The following is a 20,250-nucleotide window of genomic DNA, read 5'->3' as shown; positions in this document are numbered from 1 at the left end:
TTCTACATGCCATTCATACTAAATGATTATTTTGGATTTATTATTATTATTATTATTATTACTAAACTTAGTGTTATTTATTAAAATTTAAATTTATGTGTATCTAGCTCAAGTAGTTCCAAATTTTGTCAATTTCTATCTGAATTTTTTTTTTTTTGAAATAATATTTTCAATTTTGAAAGTTCCAATTTCCCATATTTCGATTTTTTTTTTTAAATATAATTGCATTAGATTCTGGTTTCCGGTCCAATTCAGTTTCCAAAATTACACTTATAATACCAATGTTCTTATTATAGACAAATGACAAAATAAAACTTACGGAATGCAGCTGAATCCGGTTTGAAAATTTCTGATTCTAGAACAAGTTTTTCTCATTCAATTTTCAAAATTCCAAATTCTGAACTTTTTTGTAGAAACTAGGATTGGTTTCATTTACTTTAGAAAAAAATATTAGAATTTTTTCCTGAAGTACTAATTTCGATTGGTCCGATTTTCACCCTGTTCAATAAAACAATTATTTCCCTAAAAACAAAAAAAAAAAAAGAAACAATTGAAAAAAAGGTTGTGACAATTTCTTATTTAAAGTCAATACTCAATGCACTTTGCTTAACAAGGCAGTTGAAGGGCAATTCGGTAAATGACCAAAAGTCGATTGATTTGAATTACTTCGTCAACTTGAAAAAAAGGAAAATCGGGTTTAAGAAAAATTATCGACGGTGACAAGTCTGATCTTTCTCTGTAAGAGAGAAACTTCTCTCCAAATTTCTGAATAAATAGAAATAGATTTCAGATCCTCCCCAAACAAATTGAAACCCTCTCCAGATTCTTCATTCAAATTCAGATTTCAACCGATTCAGCGAAAGTGATAGTGCTTTGTCGGTAATTAGTGTTGGTGATTTGCATTTTCAGAATATGAAGAACAAATTTCTGCAGAGTTCCAAGGGATTGCTCCACCGGAGTTTCGATCCTTCCAAATGGTAGATCGTCCTCAATTTTCTCTGTGTTTTTCTCTCTGTGTGTTTTTCTGTGTGTGTGTTTTTCTGTGTGTGTGTTTCTGTGTGTTTTTCTGCTTATCAATTTAGTATTTCGAATGCTTTAATTGATGATTTAACTCTGTCTACTGTGACTCAATCTGTATGTGTATTTTTATTTAAGATTTTTTGCAGTATATTAATATTGGAAATTGAATTTTGATGCAGCAAAACGTCGTTGAGGTTGGCTGGTTCGAGATTGAAGCTATTGAGGAACAAGAAAGATGTGCAAGTGAAGCAAATGAAGAGGGAAATTTCCCAGTTGCTCGAGTCCGGCCAGGATCAGACCGCTCGAATTCGAGTAATTATCTCTATTTTCATTTTCTTCTTTGCAATGTGAGATGAAATATTATTTAGAGATCACCATGTGCTTTGAATTTTTTTGGATTAAATATTGTATTGCTGTTACCCGTTCCATGAGTCACGGGGCAAATTTTTCGGGAGAGAGGTTTTTGGATTAAGATTAATCTTAGAATGACTCTTTCAGAATAATTACTTGTTGAATGTGGAGAAAAAGCTTAAAGTAGAGTCCGATGAGGCTTAAAATCGAATGTTTTCATGTGTGCTTTAGATTTCTTCATTTTATTGAAACCATTGATTACCTCTTGTCCATGGGGCGTCACTTATTTTCCGACATTAGTTTTACATGAGAAGATCTTTTATGCATATCTTATTATTTCAGGTCGAACATGTGATTAGGGAAGAGAAGATGATGGCTGCATATGATCTTCTTGAGATATACTGTGAACTTGTTGTTGCTCGCCTGCCAATAATCGAGTCGCAGAAGTATGTATATTATGTACTCTATAATGCTCATAATTTCTCTTTTGCCAAGTTGGCGTAGTTTTCATTGCTTCCACAATATTAAATTGTTGTTTGGAGATATTACCAAAATGAATATGATGCCTCAGTCTCTTTCTAACGCATACTTTTTCTTGTCTCGATTATCTCTGTAGGAATTGCCCCATTGACCTGAAGGAAGCAATTGCAAGTTTAGTATTTGCATCACCAAGATGCGGAGATGTACCTGAACTTCTAGATGTAAGGAAGCAATTATCAGTAAAATATGGAAAAGATTTCACTACTGCAGCCATAGAACTTCGTCCGCAATGTGGTGTAGGCAATATGGTATGTCTGTAAGGTCACTTAATCTCTTTCATTTGAAATTAACATCCAAGGGAAGTTCAGCCCGGCAATAATCTTTCTTTGTCTCCCATTATGTTATTGCAGTTGGTAGAGAAATTATCTGCAACGGCACCTGATTTACAGACCAAACTCAAAATTTTGAGTGCAATTGCAGATGAGTACAATGTTAAATGGGAATCTAATTCAGTTGAAGAGATTTCAGTACCTCCCAGTGTCTCGCAGGTATGATTTAGTTTCTTTGTCTCAACATATAGTTTTGTGGGGTTCTTTAATATCTTTTAGAATATATTTTTTGTCTTTGATTAGGAATCTATCTTATTGGGTAATTTATTTCTATCTATGTCAGGAGATTTGTGTCTGTCTTAGGAAATAATGTCTTAGGGAATAAGTATTTCCTAGTTTATTCAATATTGTAACCATCTTCTGTCTGACTATTCTATACTAAAACTGTCTATCTTTTATGTTTAATTGATTCTAGTCCTTATCTACTTTTCTATTCTAACACTATTCAAAAGCACTTTGTGATTTAAATGTTCATTTGTTCAATTTTATCAGAGTGGACCAAGCAGGAAGGAGAGTGAAGTCTATGCCGAACCTCCTCGTTTGGAAGCTACAGATGTCCAAGCTAGCCCAATCAACAGTAACATACATAGTTCACCATTAAATTCTTCCCAGCAGGATTCTAATACTCCGGTGGGAGCTGAGAAGTTCTCTTCTGTTGAAACTTCTAGTGTCAACCCAACATTCCAGCCCGAAACAAAGCCTTCAGGTTGATACAGTACAGTCAGTTGAACACAAACTACTGATTATATCGTTGATTGGTTATTTATTTTCTTGCGCTTTATTGCTTATTGTTTGTTCTCCCAGCACCACCGGAGAAGAAGGCAGAATTATTTCAAGGAGATAACAATACTAGCCCAGTGGATACACAGAGGTGGACAACGATGGAATTCAAGGATGCTGCTGAGGCGGCACAGGTGGCTGCTGAGGCTGCAGAACGAGCAAGTATGGCTGCTAAAGCTGCCGTAGAACTTTCCAGCTCTGGTAAGATTTCGAGGCAGAATTCTACCGAACCGTGCAAGCCAGATGTTCATATTATAAAAGATGAAGGACCTGAAACGCACCCAGATTCAGAATTTTCTGGTGAAAGATTTTCTGAACCATTCGTTAAAAAATCCTCCACTGAGCATTCAGAGGTACAGAATGCGCAAATAGATGGGAGTAAACTTCATGAACTGAAGACAGCTTCAGTACTAAAGGAGGATGGTGCGGGTGGTGGTAGAAGTTCAGAAGAATATAATCGATTACCTTCTCCAAAGTCTAAAGTTTCAGTTGATGATGATTCTTTGGTTCATGGTACCCCAATTGTAGATGATTATTCTCAAAATAACTCATTAAAGAAGATATACGAAAGTGAGGTGAGTACGAAGAAGCAGTCCATCGAGTATGTGAATGAAACCGCAAACAGCTGGCCAGAGAAAACTGAGAATCTCACTGAAGAAAAGATTGTGAAGCAGCCCAGTGTAATAAGCCCTTCTAGTACCCCAATAGATGACTATTCTCAAAATAACTCATTAAAGGAGATATACGAAGGTGAGATGAGTATGAAGAAACAGTCCATCAAGTATGAGAATGAAACTGCAAACAGCTGGCCGGAGAAAGCTGAAATTCTCAGTGAAGAAAAGATTGTGAAACTGCCCAGTGTAATAAGCCCTGCTAGTTCCCAGTCTAGCATTTATGACAATGTGAATGTTTTTGCAAATGATTTTTGTGAGGATCCCACTGCAAGTGTTGGTAAAAGTGGCGTTCATGAAGAAGCCCCCCAGACAAGTTTCCATGAAACTGCTGCTGTAGATTTCGACAGATCTGATTCAGGTGTTGATGATCACGAATCTGATACGAATCCTTTTGTGGGTGTTGGTAAGAGTGTCGTTCATCTCGAAACTTCACAGACAAGTTTCCATGAAACTGCTGCTGTAGATTTTGACAGATCTGATTCAGTTATTGATGATCACGAATCTGATACGAATCCTTTTGTGGGTGTTGGTAAGAGTGACGTTCATCTCGAAGCTTCACAGACAAGTTTCCCTGAATTTGCTGCCGTAGCAGATTTTGACAAATCTGATTCAGATATTGATGATCACGAGGCTTGTAAGAGCCCTACATATGATGAGCAGAGCTTGGAATTTCATATGCAATTATTAGGCCAAAAATCACCGGAGCTGCAATCAGTAAAAGCAGATTCTTGGAGTCCTAGTCGTAGCTCGAGCAGAGTAGAGAAGCCTACTTCATCGGTATTTTTCACTGAAGAGAAAGTATCCCCTGTTTTTCAAGAAAACACGACATTGGAAGATGATCCAGAACTGGACGCGCCAGTGATGTTCGATGATTCTGATGGTGCAGCTTCTGAAATTGACGAGGACATTAATACTGTCCACGATAAGGTGGAAGAATCTAAGGTGGAAGATTCTAAGGTGAAAGATTCTAGTGATCGTCCACATAAACACAAAGACAGCGGGAAATCAGTTAGATCACATGCTAAGAAGGGTAAAGCGGAACAATCAGTTGGATCGACACGTAAGGACGAAGGAAATTCAGTATTCGACACTAAACCGTTGTCATTTCCCTCGGATGATGAATTGAATTCCGATGTTGACTTGCCCTGGAAAACAAACCGAAATGACAATTTTGGTGCAGACTCTTCTTCAGAAGAGGAAGTTGGTAATGAATCGGGTGTGGGGATGCTGAATTTCGGAAAACTCACCGGTGGTCTTCGTCACAAGAGTAATAAACACCTGCCTTTCATCAAGAAAAATCGATTGGATGAGTCATCATCTGACAAAGAGGAGGAAGCTGAGACTAGTCCCAAGATTACAATATCAACCACCCCCCCTCCAAAAAAAGCTGTTGAGATAGGCCGTCACAAAAAAAGCTCAAAAAAACCCCCGGTTTTGGAGTCAGATTCAGATAGTGAAAGTTATGAGGAAGACAAACCTTTGCCAAAGAGGTATGGTAAAAAACAGGCTCCTAATACTGTGGGCACAGTTAAAAAAACGAAACCGAGTTTAGCAGTTTCGGATTCGATACTCGGTTCTGATAGTAGTGACACCGATGATGATTTTTCAAATGTGTCCGGTAATAGGAAAAAACATCATCCGCCAAGTCCGGTTTCTCGAAGAACTAAAGTTTCTCCTCCTAAAGGGAGAACAAGTTCTCACACAAAGATACGTGTTAAACCTGAAGCAGTCGAATCTGATACCGCTGAAACAGATAGAAAATCCAAAATCCCCAACAAATCTGAGGCTCCAAATAAATCTTCACCCAAGCCGCCTTCTATGCCTCCCAAATCAAATTATTGGGCGCCTCCAACTCCATACTCTCCAAATCAATCGGGAAATTCTGAGCAGCCCACACCAGCAAAAGTGGCTTCTAATAAGCCTAATAAATCAAATTTGCCGGGACCTTCGCAAATTCCTAGCTCGGGAAAAGCAACTTCGACAATAGTGCAAGATGGTAAGGCCGCTCACAAGAAGTCATCTGCTGTAGAAGAGCCGTCAAGTTCCCAGCAAAAACCAGAGCCATCGATTGACAGTCCTGGTAAACAAGATGGTGCTAAAAAAGCTAGTCACGTTCATCCAAAACTTCCCGATTATGACACCCTATTTGAAACTCTTCGCGCAAATCGTCCTTGAGAAAGTTGTGAGACTATCATATATTGTTTATTCTGTTACATACTATTCTTTCTTTCTTTCTTGAAAAGTTGTGAGGCTATCATATATTGTTTATTCTGCTACATGCTGATAGTTAATTAGTATCGATGCCTTTGTGATTGTAGTGGTGATCGTTTTTATGATGTTGGGGTAAAAAGATGTGTGTTTTTTCAGATTGTCATGTAAAGTTTAAATGTATTGGACATGAAGCGGTTTTCACGACAAGAAAATTAGTATGTTTCATGTACCCTGGATTTGATTCAAACATTTTCATGTATCATAATAATTCAAAATCTCCTTTTATAACTCTGTTTGAAATTCATTTTTTATTGTCAGTCCATCACAAGCCTAGTTTGTGACTTTGATTTTTTCTTCTGATAAGGCATCATAAATCAGGAAACATTTTCGATACTCAGTACGAGAACACGTTTTCACTAACAGGGAGAGTTCCAATCATCATAAATATGTTTCTTCGTGTGGGAGAGTTTACACAACTCAAATAATCAATCGTAAATCCTAGGATAAATGAAGGAAAGTCTACACCTGTCAATTAATCTCTCTTGATCGATCTGGACAGAAAGATTGGCCAAAATTCTTTAATCGACAACAGTATTATTCTCAGCAGATGTCTTTGCCCTAGTTGATGCAAATGTTTCCGCTACCAGCAGCGGGAAAGCAATGGTCGCATCACAATGCACCTGCTCTCACAAAAATAAAAATAAAAAATTTAACGTCTAATTTCAATTTTTTAGAGCAAAAAGACAACAAAACCTAATAAAAAGACTTCTGTAAGGAATCATTAAATTATAAATAAAGTGAAAATTTTCGAACCTTGACAGTCTTAGCAGAACCTTTGATTTTGCCCCAAGACACAGCTTCATCGGGACGTGCACCGGAATCACTTCCGTCAAACTCTTGTGCAGTGTTAATAAAGACAGCATAATCAGCGCCATTACGCATCATATTCGCATTGCAAATATGATGCTTTGGAAGCCCTCCACCTAGTATTATCATACCAGTCTTCCTCGGTGAAGCGTGTACTGCCTCACTGTTCATCCCTCTAATATCTGTTCACAACAAACAATTAATATTCATATTGATCTTCATCCCCGAGTGTAAAAATTGGATCGTAAATATATTATACAATTACTACCTTGAACAATGTCTATGACAAGACCAGGGTTCTTGAACGAGTGGAAGTACAACATGTCACCCAGCGAACCGTCTGTTAAGCTAGGGCAGAATACGGGAATATTGTTCTGCAGATATCATGCAAATTAGCACATGTTAAACAAAAATCAATGCCGTAGTTACCAATTAAACATTTTTTTATAATATCTCAAATCGGCCAAATATGATACGAAAGCATTAGGCAAAATTAGTCACAAGGTTCTAAAAATAAGAACGTTGACTAGAATGTGTACCTTGTATGCCCAGTAGAGGTATGAAGTTTCATTGTTGATCTCTTTCCCCAATCGAGCAATAACTTTAGAGGGTGTCCACAATATTTTCTGTAAGAAATAAAGTTCGTGAAATTATTTAACATGGTCCTTTACATCATCAGTTGGCTTCCTTCCATGATAATGAACTAAAATGAAGCCAAGTTGTATATATATATATATATATATATATATATGTGTGTGTGTGTGTGTGTGTGTGTGTGCGTGAGTATGTGTGTATTTTCCGTAGTAGCAGTCTTCAACTATATTATCCATTCTAATTTTACAATAATAAAATATAGTCCAAGTACATGGGTAACTACCGAAGTGAAATACGATACAAAATAGACTGAACAATACCTGTGAATTTTGTTCATCCAACATCTGATCAAAGATTGGTATGATCCAGTCTTCGAATTTACAGTAGTTGTCATTAGGAACCAACAAGTTACCAATTCGGTTCAAACCTTTTGAACGAAGAACAGCTCCAGGCAGAGAAAAATCCCCTCTGTAAGTTGGTGCAAGACACTTCACGAGATCCTCCTCCACACCACCTGCTGTCGTTACCACTACATCTACCTGCACCCCCACATGTGATACAATTTCACCCCAAATATATTTTGCTTGGTAAAGCATAACATATATATATATATATATATATATATATATATATATATATATATATATATATATATATATATATATATATATAGATCAAGAATGTGATGTGGTAATTTTAGCATAAATAATTTTGAGAATTAAGAAGAAACCGAGAAGATAGAATAGGAAGAAATAGAGGAGATAAAAGAAGTATTTGATTCTTCTAAAAGCTTGATATCCCCATTTTCGTTCACGCAGTACTCAACTTATAGGACTTACAACTAATAGCAATATATGAACTACTTCACTAAACCCGCACTAAAAACATGCATATCACGGAAAACTACTTTCTTTACTAACGGAACCTATTTCTATGTAAATGACGAATTAAAATTGAACCACCCACTAACTCAATAATATAATAAACTTCTTCCACTAACTAAATTCATGAAATATATTTTTCGTATCAGAATGCTCCTAAACTGTATCCTACATTCATGTAATATTTCATAATATGAAACCATTAGGCAAAACTAGTCATCATAAAGTTCTCAAAATGTTCAACTAACTCAAAACTAGTCATCTTCCCGTACGTTATCCTAATTCGGATTAGCTTTTGAGTATCCCATTTCAAAACAATCATATAAGCAACACCGCAATGAGTACATAATATGTGCAGTAACATGGAGTTGAAACAACAGCTTTCTTTGAATCGGCTTCATTTCCCTTATATACTAAAACGAACATAAAAAAAATAACATAGTAGTTTCTGAATACCACTCACTCACCATGCGATGCTGAAGAAGATAGCAGACTATATCTCGAATGCCAGAGGAGATGAGATTGGAAGTAAAACCGAGAAACACTTTACACTTCACAGACTCTCGATAAGCAAGCTCTCTCTCCTCTTCACTGCAATCTTCTTCTGGAGTCTCATCTGAAAGCCTCCAATCTAGCTTCAAACCATTTAAACCAAAAGTAAGCAACCGAAAAATGAATGCTGAAATCAAAAGTAAGCCTCCAATTATAATTCACTCAATTTTACTTTTACTAGCCAAAATCCTTTCTTAAACCACCCAAACAGATCCTTAAGCTAAAAATTTGAATATAAAAGCACTATTTGGATACTGAAACCAACATTTGTTCCTAAATTTATAAAATTGATTTCCATAGAACTTGCCACTTTACATCAGATTCCCAATTTACAATTTTTAAATTCAAAAAATTCAAATTATATAAGAAATAACTTCAGAATTGAAACAACAGAGAACAAACCATTTCATTAACCAAACGGATGGCGTCGCCGAGATTGGATGCCTGGAATCCAGTGACGGACATGGACTTGAAAAGCTCGTGATAGTTGACGCCGTTATTGAAATTGTAGCCCTCGATTTTGGCGCACGCGCCATCCAACTGCTCGGATTCCATAAACACAGTTGATCGTACGGTTTCCGGCAGAGTATACTTCGTAGCTTCTCCCATGGCGGCGGCGGCGGAAGGTGCTTAGAGAGTGTCAGAATTGTAAAATCCGGCGTAGGCAGAACGCAGCTAGCCGTTCTTCCCAAACTTGCCGAATTGTTACGACTTACGAGTAATAGGAATATATTAAAGTACTCTCAAAAAATAAAAATTTATTGGAAAAAATAATTAGGAATATGTAAAAGTGCAATTTTAAATAAATCGATAAAAAAGCATGTACTATGCGTTTTGTACGATTTTCTGTGAGGTCAATTATTTGTTACATCAAGCCTAATTTCGTTCTATATTTAACTTTTAGAGAGTAAGTGCAAAAAATTGCATAGTGAAGGAAATGCCATTTAGATTCATTTTGAAATTATCTTAATTAATTATACTAATTTTTCGTAATATTAAAATATATTTATATTTGTTGCACAATTAAAATTCTAATGCTAACATTGTTTTGCAAGTAATTTATATTATATCCAATTGGGAATTGCTTTTTGCGGTTTGAAAATTGCTATTTGCGGTTTGTAACAAAACCCCCCAAAAAAACACTTTATTTCACTAAAACCCCAAAACTTTCCAAAAAAAATCCAAAAACACCCCCCAAAACGCGTAAACGCCCAACTTGGGCACCCATTCATGCAGTGCACGCCCAAGTTGGGCGTGCAAGGCTGCATTTGGGCGCCCGGGTTGGGCGTCCAGTGCAAAAAAAAAAACTTTTTTTTTTAAATGACACGCCTTGGGCGCCCATCTTGGGCGTTCGAACATTTTTTTGCGGAAAAAAAAAAAACCCTACAAATTGATTTGTAGGGCTTTTTAACATGAAATTGGTTCCGTAATCGACCTACCCAATGCATGTTACACATAAAAGATTCGAAATTACATCAAAAAATCGAAGTCCAACCCTTCTTCAAGCTTGATTTCGAATTTTCGATTTTTTTTTTTTTTTTTTGCTATTTGCAGTTTTGGGGGGTTTTTTGATATTTTTAAAAGTTTTGAGGGGTTTTGTCATAAACCGCGAATAGCAATTTTGTGACCGGAAATAGCATTTTCGTAAACCTAAGTATATAGTTATTAAAAATAATATGATTTTCTCTATTAAATTCCATTTTATCCTATGTATAGTCAAAACATCATTTGAAATTGACCAGGTTTTTTTACAACTTCAAATGTAGATGCATGCATCATTCAACAAACACATTCGTAGTCTCAATTTGGGAAGAAGGTAGTCCGAAAAATGTATGCAAAGTAATTAGATATGACGTGCTTAAGTTCTAGCGTACTCTCCTTTCAGTTGCTCAATTGGTGGTTATGGCATAGAAGTAGAAAAGTTTCCTTCTCTCATCAACTCAATTTTACTTTGATATTTCTATTGAATTCCAAATCATCCTGAAAATATTGATGTGGTTTCATATCACCTTTTGTGACTAAACACCTGTATTTAAATTGTGGATCTCCTTGTGATATTTTTCTTCTAAGTAAATTGCATAGAGATCCCTATGAAAAGTCTAATTTCAGAAAAGTCTTTATAGCATTGACCCCCTATGATGATTTATTTAGTCTACCGCACCTTTCATTATATTTTGTTGTTGACTTAGGTGAAATGACTAAACTATCCTAATATAAATTGATTTATGTAAAAAAAAAACAAAAAAAAAATTAACGAGAGAAAAAGGACTGCAACTCATCTTCTTACTCAACACCACCCGCTATTCTCACCGGTGAGGCTGAAATTTTTGCTTCTTATTCTTACTCTTGCTCTCCAACATGGTCAACATCAAAGAGAAACGACGAATCCAACGACGGCAGGCGACCCTGATGTTGTCAATGGCGCTGAGTTTTCTTCTTATGCAAACCCCACATTTTCCCCTTTTCAGCCACAAAACCAGAAAATGAAAAGAAAAAAAAAGGTGGCAAGAAATTAAAGTTGCTTTTTCGAAAAAATCAGACTGTAAACAATAATATTATTGTCAACCACATCAATATTTTCTTTTTTTTGGGTTTTTTTGTTTTGTTTGAGTTATTCACGGATTAACATAATAATATTACTGTCTATTATTGTAATATTACTGTAAACACAATAATATTACTGTGGTTGACGGTAATATTACTATTGTCATTGTAATATTACTGTCACTCATAGTAATATTAATTCTTTTGGCCTTTTATTATATTTACCTTTGTTGAACGGTCAACATATTAATATTCTATTACACAATAATAATGAGTTTTGTTGTGTTAATATTACAGTGCTAGAGATTAATATAACAATATTACTGTGTTAAACCGTAGTATAGTTAATTTTACTGTGTTTAACAGTAATATAGTTAATATTACTGTCCATCACAGCAATATTGTTGTTTAAACGGGAGGCAAAAAGATGTTAAATAAAATAAAATAAAATAAAAATCTAAAAAGTCAACGTCGGAGACCGGTGGTGGAAAAATCAGGAAGAAAAAGAAAAAAAAAATCAACCCCGGAGACCGGCGGTCAATGGCGGTGACGGACGAAATTGTCCATAAAAATGTGTTTTGGGTCAAAATTGAATAATTTGTGAAATTTGGGGTCAAATTGAGGTTAGATTAAATTAAATGATGAAATTAGACCTTACTAGCATTTTTCCCCCGTGCGATGCACGGAATATTATTTAAATAGTGAAAAAAAATTAATCAATTTAATACATGATAAGAAAATATAGTACACTAATATAGTAAAATTTAATAATATAGTATGATTCATATTTTATATAACATTAATTTTTTAAATCTTACATATTAAGATTTATAATCCAAATAAATAGACTAAGATTTTTTTTTTCGATTTAAATAGACTAAGATTTTTCTTACATATTAAGATTTATAATCCAAATAAATAGACTAAGATTTTTTTTTTTTTCGATTTAAATAGACTAAGATTTTGTTATGGTTGACGGTAATATTACTATTGTCATTGTAATATTACTGTCACTCATAGTAATATTAATTCTTTTGGCCTTTTATTATATTTACCTTTGTTGAACGGTCAACATATTAATATTCTATTACACAATAATAATGAGTTTTGTTGTGTTAATATTACAGTGCTAGAGATTAATATAACAATATTACTGTGTTAAACCGTAGTATAGTTAATTTTACTGTGTTTAACAGTAATATAGTTAATATTACTGTCCATCACAGCAATATTGTTGTTTAAACGGGAGGCAAAAAGATGTTAAATAAAATAAAATAAAATAAAAATCTAAAAAGTCAACGTCGGAGACCGGTGGTGGAAAAATCAGGAAGAAAAAGAAAAAAAAATCAACCCCGGAGACCGGCGGTCAATGGCGGTGACGGACGAAATTGTCCATAAAAATGTGTTTTGGGTCAAAATTGAATAATTTGTGAAATTTGGGGTCAAATTGAGGTTAGATTAAATTAAATGATGAAATTAGACCTTACTAGCATTTTTCCCCCGTGCGATGCACGGAATATTATTTAAATAGTGAAAAAAAATTAATCAATTTAATACATGATAAGAAAATATAGTACACTAATATAGTAAAATTTAATAATATAGTATTATTCATATTTTATATAACATTCATTTTTTAAATCTTACATATTAAGATTTATAATCCAAATAAATAGACTAAGATTTTTTTTTTTTCGATTTAAATAGACTAAGATTTTTTTTTTTTTCGATTTAAATAGACTAAGATTTAACAAATCGAACTTCTAGCTTTATCTGCTAAGATTTGAGATGTATTGATGAAAAATAGGAGATTAATAATTGTTGAAAATTATAGTTAAAAAATTAGTAGAGAAAAAATATTAAAAATAAATAATTACATAAGTACCAATAAGGTAGGATTCTTCACAAGTTAGTTTTAATTTTGATAATTGTTAAAAATTATAGTTAGAAATTAGTAGAGAAAAAATATTAAAAATAAATAATTACAGAAATACCATTAGGGTTTTTTAGGGTTGCCCAGCGTTTCTTTCTTTTATATATAAGATTAAAGTATGAAGGACTATTTTAGTCTTTCACAAACCTCTGGGCCATGTGTGGACTTTTTTGTAAAAAAATTTATTGTCTGGACCTCTTTATGAATAAGTATCAATTGATGTGCTTATTTATAAAATGCTCAATAATATAAGACAAATTTTTTAGGGTAAATTTCATTTCCCCCCTTGTACTTTGGCTCGATATCACTTTACTACCTTGTACTCTCAATTGCATCGATTTGTCCCCTTGTACTTTGGTTCGATATCACTTTACCCTCTTCTACTCTCAATTGCATCGATTTGCCCCCTTGTACTCTGACTCGATATCACTTTACCCCCTTCTACTCTCAATTGCATCGATTTCCCCCTGTACTTGAAAAATTATCTCAATGCGGCCCTCGCCATTAGTTTTCACATATTTGACATTAACACCGTTTGATTTAAGTTTGAAAATTACAAAAAACCACCCCTCCTAGTTTAAATAATTATTAAAAAAAATAAAAAAAAAATGTGGTTGGCGTCGTGAACTATGTTTTTCTCGTTGACTTGAATTTTTTATTATTTTTTTAATATTTATTTAAACTGAGAGCGGTGACTTTTTAGTAATTTTCAGACTTAGATCAAACGGTGTTAATGTCAAATGTCTGAAAACTAATGGCGATGGCCATATTGAGACAATTTTTCAAGTATATATGGGCAAATCAATGCAATTGAGAATAGAAGGTGGTAAAGTGATATCGAACCAAAGTACAAGGGGGCAAATCGATGCAATTGAGAGTAGAATGAAGTAAAGTGATATCGAACCACAGTAGAAGGTGGAAAAATAGAATATACCCATTTTTTTATCCACAGAGAAAGTAATTTAGTGATATTCTCACGTGCAAGGCACGAGGACAATAGATACAAAAGAATTGCCTATAAGTTTCCTTGGCGCAGACCCAGGTACATTTCATTTCCCGCCCTGCATATTTCCCGCTTCCATAGCAAAACCCTAATCTCCAAAAATGAGTAACAAGCTCTCCTCCTCCTCCGACGATCTTCTCCCCGAGAGAAAACGTAAACGCCCTAATGCAGTCAACTCGATCGGTAACTCACTCACCTCCGATTCGCTTCATTTCATCTTCATTTTCCCTCTAAATGTAGCTTCAGAGTTTAATTTTTTCCCCTTACTCTGCTGCAGATGATGGAATCGAAGCTAATGAGTGTATCGAATTTTATATGGGTAATTTCTTGGGCTTATTGTTGAATTATTCAGTTTAATTTGTTCATTTGTTTGCTGTTTGCAGTTTTTTCCCCCTTTCTATTGCTCGATTCAAGTTGATTACTCTTCGAGTATTTTTATGATTGTTACAAATTTGAAGAAAATTGAGAAAAAAATAAATAAATAGTATTTATGATTGCAATTTTAGAGAAAAATGGATATGAGATTCAATTACTTTTTTAAAAACTTTATTCAGGTTAGTTGGATAATAACTTAACACTTGAGTAAAGTTTCTATGCAAGAGTGAGTTGTGTATATTTCAAAATACCGGGAGTAGTTGTCGTGTGATGAGAACATTTTTATGCTGTTTTCTTGAGGATTATAGGTATATATTCCGAAAAGTGCTCGGGTACTAATGTTTCGATAGTTCTATCTTCTGTAGTTTGAAGCAAGCTTTTAATTGAATTTTGCATTAATGTTATTGGTTTACTACTAAGTAGACCTTTGAGTTAGTCTTAATGTTCTCTCTCTATCTGATTAATTACATTTACGCAGTGTCTAGCAAAGATGAAGTGGATTCTCCTAGCAGTTTCAAGTTTGTACCAGTTGACCTTAATGCATTTTTCGAAGAAGACGGGAGAATATATGGTTATCAGGATTTGAAGGTAGATTTCGACTAACTAAATTTGATTATTTCATTTTCTTTTAGCTACTCATCTGTCTTAAAAGTTGTCAGTGAATATTTCTATCTTTCATTCTTTACATTAAATAATGACCAGCGGTTGTAGCTTCCTTTTGAGTTTCTCTTTTATTTTCAAGTTTATTGATGGATATATGTTTTGGGCAAATGTTGATATATTTGGATTAGTCAATTTTGTTTTGTGATTTGATTTGTGGAACTGGAGTTTGTATTAAATATTTGGTGTTTATAAAAAGTATAAAACCATAAGACATGCGGGGAGTTGATATTTTCGAAACATGGTGGCCTTGACATGTTAATGATAGTACATGATTGGACATTGTGAAATATTTTGAGAGAATGGACCTTATTGTTCTGAAAGATTTGAATGGAAGTACAAGGACTCGTGAGGTAGTGTGAGACATGTGAACGAATAGTCGTATCATCCAGATGGATTGTATACCATTTCAAACTTTCAAAGAAATATCAGTTTACATTTTAAACATAGTCAGAGTAGGGGATCTATTTTTGTGAATATTGCTATAACTTGGGAAATTGTGCACTTGCAGTGGCTTGTTATATTTTGTTTTTGTTGGGTGAAAGATTGGTCATATAGATGGGATGCTCTATTACAGTGCACCCTTTTCAAACATAGATTGCAAACGACCATGTGTCGTAAAGAACTGGTGAAAAAATGTCTTATACTCCAACCCTTTTCAAACATAGCTTGCAAAAGACCGTGTGTCATAAATAACTTATGCAGTAGTAAGAATGACAACGTACATAGGAAAGTGAAAGGTAAATTTTGCGAAACCAGAGATACAACACCTCTGCTGAAAAGCATGTAAACAGAAAGTGATTTTTGAGATTTAATCAGCTGAAAATGTGACAAGGCAAATAAAAGATGAAAGAGACATGCTCTTGTTCTGTTCCTTATGCTATATGTATTCTTGTTATTACTATTGCTTCTGTGTCTTTGTTTTTCACTGGGTTTAAAAGCAGAGTTCTACAAGTTAAATTTAGAACTGTACATTTCTCTACTATCTTATTTACCTTGGTTATTTACAAGTGATCTCAATTATGTGATTTTACTGCAGACCTCTCTCTAGTGATTGTACTTGACTTTGTTATTTAATGTTGTTAGGGTACAAATTATGGGTAAAAGTACTTGCTATCTTTCGTTGTTTTTCATCAATGGAAAATCTTGTCTCTTGCAGATCACTGTTTGGATTAGCAGCATATCGTTCCGTGCGTACGCTGACATTTCGTTTAAGAGCAAATTAAATGTAAGTCTCACCTTCTATTATGCTTCTTAATAAATTAGCAGCTCCTTATCATGAAACTGCGAAACTATGCCACACTTCAGCTTTTGCTTGTGGTATTTTGTCTAATGACATACCTTCGTAATGATGTGACAACTGCTAACATGCTGTGTTTGGGTTCCTCCTCAAATTCAGGGCTTATTTATTCAGATTCTAATTTGTTTATAAGAAAACGAAAAATAGTTCTCTCTGGAGCATTTGTTTCTGCTTTCGTCTTCTCTAGGCTTTGTTGTTTCCAAGGGGACAAGTGATACAAATAGTAGAAGATATCAGATTATTTTCCAATTTTTTATGTTCCTACAATTTCATGCAAAAAGATTGTGATATTTTGGCCAACATGTGAGTTCATTTTATGAGAATTTTATCCCAGACCAGGTTCATTTGTGTAGAATTAAGCCATTAGCACATACTACAACTTCCAAATTGTGGGGTTCTGACAATTTGGGTTAATGATAGTTGCGAACATATTTGGATTATTTATTGTTAATCCATAATGAATCTATATCAATAGCCAGGCAATAGCTGCAGACTGCCAAATTGTGATTTTTTTACCAATTTAAAGTTGTAGTTGCAAATGTACTTTCATTCTCAGTTTCGGTTCCCCGATCATGTTATATTGACTGCTTCTTACAATATTTAGAGAGGCAAGGGAATAACAGATCTGAAGTCTGCTTTTCAGGTAATTCTGAACACACAAGTATAACATTTCACTCGATTTTTTCTATGATATTTGTGTATATGAATAATAATCCCCAATTCAATTTTGACAGAGTATTTTAGCTGACAATTTAATTGAGGAGAAAGACGACTTTCTTCAAACATTTTCAACAGAATGCGACTATGTAAAGTATGATGAATCAGTATTATGCATATATGTTTTTATATTCAGTATAAGATGCCGGTTATCATTTTAAACATTGGTCTTTTTGACTGTGCTTGCATTAGATCCGTTGTCTCCGAGGCAGAAGTATTACCAAAAAATACAGCTAATGGTTGCACAGGAAACTCCAGTTATATGAAGGAAGAACCTGCTGATGTTGAGGTAGTTTTATGATTAATGAAAAAGCAGTGTCATAATTTCAGTAAAAAATGTGTAATCTTGCTTATCGTGCTGTGTAGATTACAAATTTATTTCCTGGATTTTCTTAATACCTGACTCTCCTCCAAATGAGTAAATCCTATATGTTGCTGCAGTCTTTAATACTTATGAACATTAAATTATGTTGCTATGTATAATATCTTATAATGATTTTTATCATCAGCACCATCATCTTGATGTCTTGGAGCATCGGGATATCGAGTAATTGAATCGTGCTAGATATTGTTGTTGCCTTTAAGATCTGTGAATCTATCAAGATTGTTTGAATTAGCTTAGCCCTTTCCTTCGCGTGTTTCATCGCTTAAAACTGTGGCCGCAATGGGCGAATTGGAACTAGGTCCGTGAAGAAATAGAATTCAAAAGCATTTCTCCTCTTATAGTAAATGCTTAAAAAGTTACTCAATGAGTCATTTATCATGATATCCTTCTTCCTTTGTTTTAAACGAGGAAACATGTGGCTAAAGCTTCTGTTTTTTAGGCAGCTTGTTTTGTTGCCAAATGCCATATTCCCTTGCTATTTTTCTCAAGAGACTTGATGTATGGTACCATTACTCCCAAAATATCTTTTCTGTCACCCTTCCGTTTTTCTCATTGTAAAGAGTGTGGTTTGTGTTAATGAATTCTGTTGGCTCAATGTTCTTATTGTCTTGATTAAAAAAATACCACCTTTAACGTGTGTATCTATAGGTTATGTTTCAGGCATAACTTGTCCCTTTTCTTTTGTTGCATTACTACAGGTTTTCCGGGTTAAGGGTACTGAGGTTGGGCACCTCTACTGCCGATTGGTGCCTCTTGTTCTTCTTCTAATTGATGGTAAAATTCTACTTCTATTTGGTCTATGAATATTAAATGTAAATGTATCGTTACATAACTTATTCCTACTTGGCACAGGTAGCAACCCTATCGATATAACAGATCCAAGTTGGGAAATCTATATAACAGTGCAGAAAGGCCAACAAGATAGTAGCATGAAATTGCTCGGTTTTGCAGCTGTTTATCGTTTTCACAAATACCCTGATAGCATGCGGCTTCGTCTTGGTCAGGTATGCTCTCGTATCTATTATCCTTAATCCCATATCATAATTATGTTCTTGAATTATATTTAAGTAATGTTTTTTTTTTGATTTCAGATACTGATTCTGCCTCCGTACCAGCGAAAGGGTTACGGTTGTACTCTTCTCAAAGTTATCAACAATGTTGCAATATCGGACGACATTTATGACCTGACTATTGAAGAACCGGTGAAATCCCTTCAACACGTGAGGACCTGTATCGACGTGCAGCGCCTACTAGCTTTCGAGCCAATCCATGAAGCCCTTGGACCAATCATTTCACAACTAAGAAACGGTGACCTGTCGAAGAAAAGCAAGGCGCACCGATGTGGGCCCCCTGCAAATATTGTTGAAGACGTGAGGAAAAATTTGAAAATTAACAAGAGACAGTTTCTGCAGTGCTGGGAGGTATTAATCTATGTTAGTTTGGGGGCCGTTAAAAAACACATGGAGAATTGGAAGACGGTCATTTCGAACCGTGTGAGGGCTGATGTAATTGGGAAAGAATCTGAAGGTGCTGGGAAGCGTTTAATCGATATCCCGACTCAGTTTGATCAGAGAATGTCGTTTGCGATGTTTAAATCGAATGGTGGTGAATCTGATATGTTAATGAAGGATGAAAATCAGGGCAATATAGAGGAGGAGCTGAGGAAGCTAGTGGATGAAAGGATTACTGAGATCAAAGCAGTGGCGAAGAAGTTGTCGGTGAAGAATAAAGCTAAATAGGGTTTTATTATGGTTGTTTTTTAAACTGACAAAAACATGCTGGTTGAGTTAGTGTTGTCAAAGAAGAATGTATAGACTGGGATGAGTTGAATTTCTATGTACCTGTGAGGGTTTAGATATTGTCTTGTTTATTATGATTTATGAGAGTAGATTCAGAATTTCATCGATTCCTGGGAGAATATGGTTAATTAGTGGAGCTTAACCATATGATTGATTATTTTGTTCTTTGTGGCCTGATTGAGTTTAAATCATTTGCTAAGTGCAACTCGACATATGAACACTTTCCAATTGAAACTAGCACTTTGTTTCAAAAGGCATCCAATGTTAACACTTTTTTCCGTACAAATCAGGAACTTAAGTATGAATGGTCTAGGCTTGTGGGCTGTGGTGATCTTTTCGGATTTAATGGGATATATGTAAATGTGAATTTTCATCTTTGCCCTTCCAAAGAGCAACTCCAAAGCAAATACGAATGACTTTAATCCATGGAGAATAAAGATCAAGGCACTGTTAGTTCAACAAGGAGTGGCAACAACCCTTGATGAGAAACTTGTAGCTGCAGTTGACAAGAAGATCTCTGGTGAGTTCCAATCTAAAGTACGTACACAGTGCTTTGATCCTAAGCCTAGGAGATGAAGTTTTGAGAGAAATCCTTTGAAGAAGAGACTACATTGAAGGTATGGGAGAATCTTGAAAGCTTGTACATGAAGAAATCATTAGCTAACAGGCTATACATGAAGAAACAACTGTATACACTTGAGATGACTATAACAAAATAGTCCTTCATCTACATGC

The 20,250-nt window shown here is 34.8% G+C and overlaps 3 protein-coding genes across 3 annotated transcripts; 2 read left to right on the top strand and 1 right to left on the bottom strand.

Annotated features, from left to right (window-relative positions):
• Positions 1–110: 110 nt before the first annotated feature.
• On the top strand, positions 111–6,193 carry LOC105952865 (uncharacterized). Its single transcript, XM_012976448.2, has 7 exons — positions 111–977; positions 1,200–1,332; positions 1,714–1,817; positions 1,988–2,159; positions 2,262–2,399; positions 2,733–2,946; positions 3,045–6,193. The coding sequence occupies exons 1-7, from the start codon at positions 913–915 to the stop codon at positions 5,867–5,869; spliced, it is 3,651 nt and encodes a 1,216-aa protein (XP_012831902.2). The 5' UTR covers positions 111–912; the 3' UTR covers positions 5,870–6,193.
• A 122-nt stretch (positions 6,194–6,315) lies between these two features.
• DHS (deoxyhypusine synthase) lies at positions 6,316–9,671 on the bottom strand. The gene is made up of 7 exons (XM_012976449.2): positions 9,202–9,671; positions 8,715–8,882; positions 7,687–7,905; positions 7,312–7,398; positions 7,041–7,146; positions 6,719–6,954; positions 6,316–6,585 (listed from the first exon to the last, which is right to left on the bottom strand). The coding sequence occupies exons 1-7, from the start codon at positions 9,406–9,408 to the stop codon at positions 6,484–6,486; spliced, it is 1,125 nt and encodes a 374-aa protein (XP_012831903.1). The 5' UTR covers positions 9,409–9,671; the 3' UTR covers positions 6,316–6,483.
• A 4,632-nt stretch (positions 9,672–14,303) lies between these two features.
• HAG2 (histone acetyltransferase of the GNAT family 2) lies at positions 14,304–19,728 on the top strand. The gene is made up of 11 exons (XM_088824134.1): positions 14,304–14,462; positions 14,557–14,598; positions 15,133–15,242; positions 16,474–16,542; positions 17,219–17,257; positions 17,349–17,425; positions 17,524–17,620; positions 18,415–18,490; positions 18,569–18,720; positions 18,808–19,581; positions 19,633–19,728. Exons 1-10 carry the CDS (start codon positions 14,381–14,383, stop codon positions 19,453–19,455), a joined length of 1,392 nt encoding a protein of 463 aa, XP_088680260.1. The 5' UTR covers positions 14,304–14,380; the 3' UTR covers positions 19,456–19,581; positions 19,633–19,728.
• Positions 19,729–20,250: the final 522 nt, after the last annotated feature.

This window comes from Erythranthe guttata, chromosome 10 (genome assembly GCF_056151865.1).
Source record: "Erythranthe guttata isolate IM_541 chromosome 10, IM_541, whole genome shotgun sequence".
Taxonomy (NCBI): Eukaryota; Viridiplantae; Streptophyta; class Magnoliopsida; order Lamiales; family Phrymaceae; genus Erythranthe; species Erythranthe guttata.
This window is presented reverse-complemented; position numbering and strand designations above follow the sequence as displayed.